We start from the raw sequence: 4,843 nt of genomic DNA, 5'->3' as shown, positions 1-4,843 counted from the left end.
GTAAGGTATTTTTTTGCAAGGGCTGCAAACCTGTTCGCCTGGTAGTGATCTCAGAAAATGTAAGTGATATCTGCTATTACTATTTTTGAAGTCACTACCGGGCGAATAAGGCAAGGAAAACTCTTTCCTATGCACCTATTCGCTCGGTAGTGACCTCAGAACATATAAGTCATGTATACCATTACTATTTTCTGAGGTCACTACCGAGCGAATAAGGCAAGGCAACTCTTTCCTATTCATCTTTTCGCTTGGTACTGACCTTTCCTTAAATCTGAAGTCCCTTGTGCTGAGAAATGAATTGTCTTTTGGTGTTATTGTATTTGTAGAGATGCCTCGTGTTAAGGCCTGCGCTAGGAGGGCAACAGGTGAATCTTTGAATGCTCAAGCAAGAAGACACCGATATGAGGCACATAGAGGTGTACTGCAAGAGTTGTGCAGGATAGAACGACACGTTCAACCTACTATTCCACGTCTCCCTTTCCATCAAGTAGTGCGGGAGATTTGCGAGCAGTGGAGAGTCGGCATGCGATGGGCCAGCAGTGCACTCCTCTGCCTTCAAGAAATTGCTGAGGACTACCTTGTGGAATTCTTCAGCGATGGATATATCCTGGCTGCCCATGCACACCGGGTCACTATCATGCCACGGGATTTTGATACTCTTCGTAGGCTTCGTTTCCGCTACGATGGGCTGCTTCAGCCAGTGCCAATCCGGGATAGTAGAACCATGGATATTCTCAACATCCCCCCTCTCCATCCTCGAGCATGACAGACAGAGTCGTCTAGGGCTGAAACAAACAGCAGAAGGACCCGATCACAGGTCGAGAGAAACGACATAGATGGGCAGGCTGAGATAGCCGCAGAGGGCCAAGAGCAAGCCAAAGTGGACCCCGAGGCAGTCATGGAAGAAACAGAGACAATTATCGAGGATCCAGCTAGACACCAAAATGAGCAAGTCATGGAGGATCCGCAACCCACCGTGGATGATGAGGGACAAGAGCAGGTCAGGGTGGATCCTGAGGCATCTATGGAGCAACCAATATTGAAGGAAAATGATCCGGAGCCTGAGGCAGCCAGGGAGCCAGCTCAAGAAAGGGACGCGCAAGGCTCTGCATCAGAAGGGCCATCCAACGTATCAGATGAGTTAATTATTTTAGAGCAAATCAACGAGGAGAATGAAGAGGAGTTGAGAATTTTGTTGAGCTCAGCACCTCTGCATGCGCACATACAGCTGCCTGCAAGGTCAGAGGAGGCCTGCATTACCAACCTCGATAGAGTAGACTTCATGTGCATGCGCAATTTCATCGACTCGCTCGCAACAAATGAGGTTGTCAATGTTGCTTTGTGGTAATTCTTATTCTCTTTAATTCTTATGCTCATTGAATGGGTCTCTACCGAGACATGGGTCAATACCAAGCAAGACAGTGGGTAATGAAATTGAATTTTGGTACTACTCGCTCTGTATTGACCCATGTCTCTGTGGCCGGTGCTAAGTTTTTCTTTATAATGGTTCACTACCTTAAAGACATGGGTCAATACCAAGCGTGTCAGTTGTTTATGGAATTGGAATCCGTCGCTGACTCGCTCGGTATTGAACCATGTCTTTAAGGTTGTCTTCAAGTTCTTCATTTCAGCCAAGACAATGGTCAATACCAAGTGAATCAGTGGCGTATGGAATTCGATAGCTGCCCCACTCGCTCGGTATTGACTCACTTGGTGTTCAAGTCTAATTTTTTCCTTTTGTTCATGTTAGCCACATTGTCTCGCTTCTGCCCCCTGAGGTTCAAAAGAAAGTATACGTAATAGATCCGCTGATATCACCTTATCTGCAGAACAACTCAGTTTCCTTTTTGAGTCTGATGAACTGGTTTAGCAGAGTCAACTTTGATCTAGCGCGCTTTCTGGTCACTGCATACAATCAATCGTGAGTATTTTCTTGCCTTGTAAAAAACATCTTGCATTGCGAAACTCTCCTCATCTTTGATGGTGCCTTTGTAGTGATCATTGGAGTCTGATGTTATTTGACATGGAAGCTAAGATTGTTTACTACGCAAACTCCGGGAAAAGCAGGGCGTTTCACGGTCGTGTAAAAACGTAAGGTCCATTTGGGTACATTTGGAAAGCAGTGTAGTGTCTCTTTGGAATGTGTTGCTGACTCAAGTGGTTATGTATGTAGTGCCGTGGAAAAACTTGTATGTTGTGTAGAGCATCTTTTGTTAGAACATGATCTAGGAAATGTAGTCAAGCACGAACGGGTAACCGTGCCCACGCAGACTGATGACTATAGCTGTGGCTGGCGAACCTGTTTAAATGCCGTGTTGCTCATCAGTCAAATTATGGATATACCGAACGTAAGTATCTGCTGTTTTATTGTTTGCTGCAACGTATATATGAAGCAATAGATGTTTGTATCACGCTTCTACAGGAACTTCAATTACATAACTACACCAACAACGATGTGCGACATTTTTCTGTAATGTCCATCTAGCATATTATAATCTCGGTAAACAGACGCACAAGAGAGGAAGCGGTGAGAGCTGACGAGTTCGAAGAGGCTCGCATTAACGAAATGACCCAACACCACAATCAGACTCAAGAAGAAGTTCGAAATATGCAAGAAGCAATACACCAATATTATACGAACGCCGCAAAAGTAGAGGAATGGGCTACACGTTGACGGCAAGAGCAAGAAAAACGGGAAGCTTCACAGGTGCAAGAAGCATGGGAAGCCATGGAAGAGGCCCATGATTTCGAGCGACGCGAAAGGATGCGCGAGACCAGCGTCCCCAGAGGCAGAGTTAGCAGCAACCGGAGCAGAGGGCAAGGGACGAGTGGCAGAAACCGGGGGAGAGGACAGGGAACGAGTGGCACAAACCGGGGGAGAGGACAGTAGCTGGGAAAGGGAGCAAATTACTCTTGACAGATACAACACAATATGTAAAGTTTTGAAACATTGAAAATGTACATTTTTGAAACATTGTTTGACCGCCAAAAAATATCTCTGCATTAGTCATTTTGAAGAGTACATCATGGTTTGCATGGCATCAAAGCTCTTTGCGTGCACAAGGTATGTGACCTAGCTTCCGGTGGAAGCAATTAAGTGTAGTGTGTTTGTTATGGACTCCTTGCACAATGTTGTTTTCTCCTTGCGCCTTGGAATCTAAAAAGAAGAAAAAGTTAGACTCAGTCATATTGTATTAAAGACAATCAAAATTTATCGATTTAGTAAGCACCTTTCTATTGTTGAGACTGAATGCATACAATTCCGGCAAAAGTGGAAGTTCTTCACATGTAAGATCTAACCTGAGTTGTGCCAAAGTTGTGCTTGACATTGTCTCCATCACAGTAAGTAGGCTGTCTCGAAAGCAGAGCTCCATTGACAAAGGTTTGTTCTTGAGGCTGTTTTCTGTATCTTGGTCGAGTGGAATAAGCTGCCCACTAAGAAGATGATATCTAATATAGTAAAACGATACTAAGAAATTTTGAGAGCTTATAATGAACTTGCAAATTATGGACTTCTTTTGCAAAATACATATTTTGTTCTGTGATTGTTTCCTATCCCAGTTATCATCTAAAATGTCCAAACAGCTCACAGACTTGCAAATGAACATTGTTGTGGTAGTTCTTATTTTCTCATCGAAGAAAAAATCTGCAAACACTTCAAGAGGCATAAATAGTGCGAGCCGAACTATTTTGGTGGAAATTGAATACTTGAGGGACTTTTTTATATCCTGAAACAACTTATTCCTGAAGCTTTCACTAGTTTGCGAAGTAGGCAGGGACCAATCCTTGCTGTCAAAGGATGGAAGTGACAAAGGAGCTACACGACCCCAACCAATGGAAGTTCTCGGTTCCACATATAACATATCATAAAAGAAAATTCCATTATCTGCAAGTTCCTTGTGTTGTCTTCCTCGGTACATTTGCTCACCAATAAATGCATGGAAAGCATAAAAAATCCCAACTATACTCTCAACTGGTTGCCAATCTGTCCTATTCGATAGATAAATATCTGAAACATACCAAAGATGATATCCACCACTTAATATTCGAATATAATCATGCACTAAGCGAGATGCTGAAATAACTTACAGTTGGGTCGATGAATTGGAAAACTTGGAGGAGATGTTTGCAACCTTAAGTCTGCATGCTGGAAAGCATGTTGTATGAGGACCTCTTTCACCCGCTTGCTTTGTGCACGCACTTTAAACTCTTTAACTTGACCCTTGAAAGCCTCCACGAAATCATTGCGTTGCCTCCTCTTCCTCCTCCTAGTTTGCAATAGAACCCAACTTACGATAGTTATACGAGATGGAATCCATGCTTGATCGTCTGTAGTATAACTCTTAAAAATGCTAACAGAGTCAATGGTAGTGCTAGGCCTTCGAGAAGTAGACATGGTTTGCAGTAGAATGAATACACAGAAAGGTTAGCGCAAATATAAAAAAGGGAAGAAGTTTTGAGAGGGAAGTAGAGCTACTCAAAGTCATATTTGGGCACGAACAAAGTACTAGATAGAGTCTTCAATGAAAGTTCTGAAATTCCTCGGTACATAGTTAGTATGACTTACGGCATTTATGCCTTGAAAGCGTGAAATTGTGCAATTTGATGAACCAAAATAAAATTTCCTCCCTTTTTTAAAAAAGAGCTTGACTCCAAAATGTCGATTTTCAACGTAATGTTAGCGTCTTCCTCATTGGTCGAGCGCCACTCTCTCTCTCGAACTGAAAGGCCCAAAAGTGAGTCCAACTTTCTCCTAATGTGTGAATCTGCAGCAACTGACAAGCATGCATCATGGACATCAGGATTGTAAGTGCACTCTGCACTAAAATCCCATTCTGCATCA

The 4,843-nt window shown here is 43.1% G+C and overlaps 1 protein-coding gene across 1 annotated transcript; it reads right to left on the bottom strand.

Annotated features, from left to right (window-relative positions):
* Window positions 1–3,073: 3,073 nt before the first annotated feature.
* Window positions 3,074–3,608, bottom strand: LOC147439492 (uncharacterized). The gene is made up of 2 exons (XM_086484323.1): window positions 3,231–3,608; window positions 3,074–3,157 (listed from the first exon to the last, which is right to left on the bottom strand). The coding sequence occupies exons 1-2, from the start codon at window positions 3,606–3,608 to the stop codon at window positions 3,074–3,076; spliced, it is 462 nt and encodes a 153-aa protein (XP_086340449.1).
* Between the last annotated feature and the right edge of the window lie 1,235 nt (window positions 3,609–4,843).

This window comes from Adiantum capillus-veneris, chromosome 16 (assembly GCF_014529385.1).
Source record: "Adiantum capillus-veneris isolate H3 chromosome 16, ASM1452938v2, whole genome shotgun sequence".
NCBI classification, from domain to species: Eukaryota; Viridiplantae; Streptophyta; class Polypodiopsida; order Polypodiales; family Pteridaceae; genus Adiantum; species Adiantum capillus-veneris.
The sequence above is the reverse complement of the archived record's forward strand: the minus strand, read 5'-3'. Positions and strand labels throughout refer to the sequence as shown.

What these genes read in the sequence shown, in the direction of transcription:
- LOC147439492 (XM_086484323.1), bottom strand. Translation starts at nt 3,608, where the DNA reads ATGTTCATTTGCAAGTCTGTGAGCTGTTTGGACATTTTAGATGATAAC. An exon ending in TCAGTCTCAACAATAGAAAG is followed by an intron (nt 3,158 to 3,230) that starts GTGCTTACTAAA and finishes TCTTCTTTTTAG; the next exon opens with ATTCCAAGGCGCAAGGAGAA.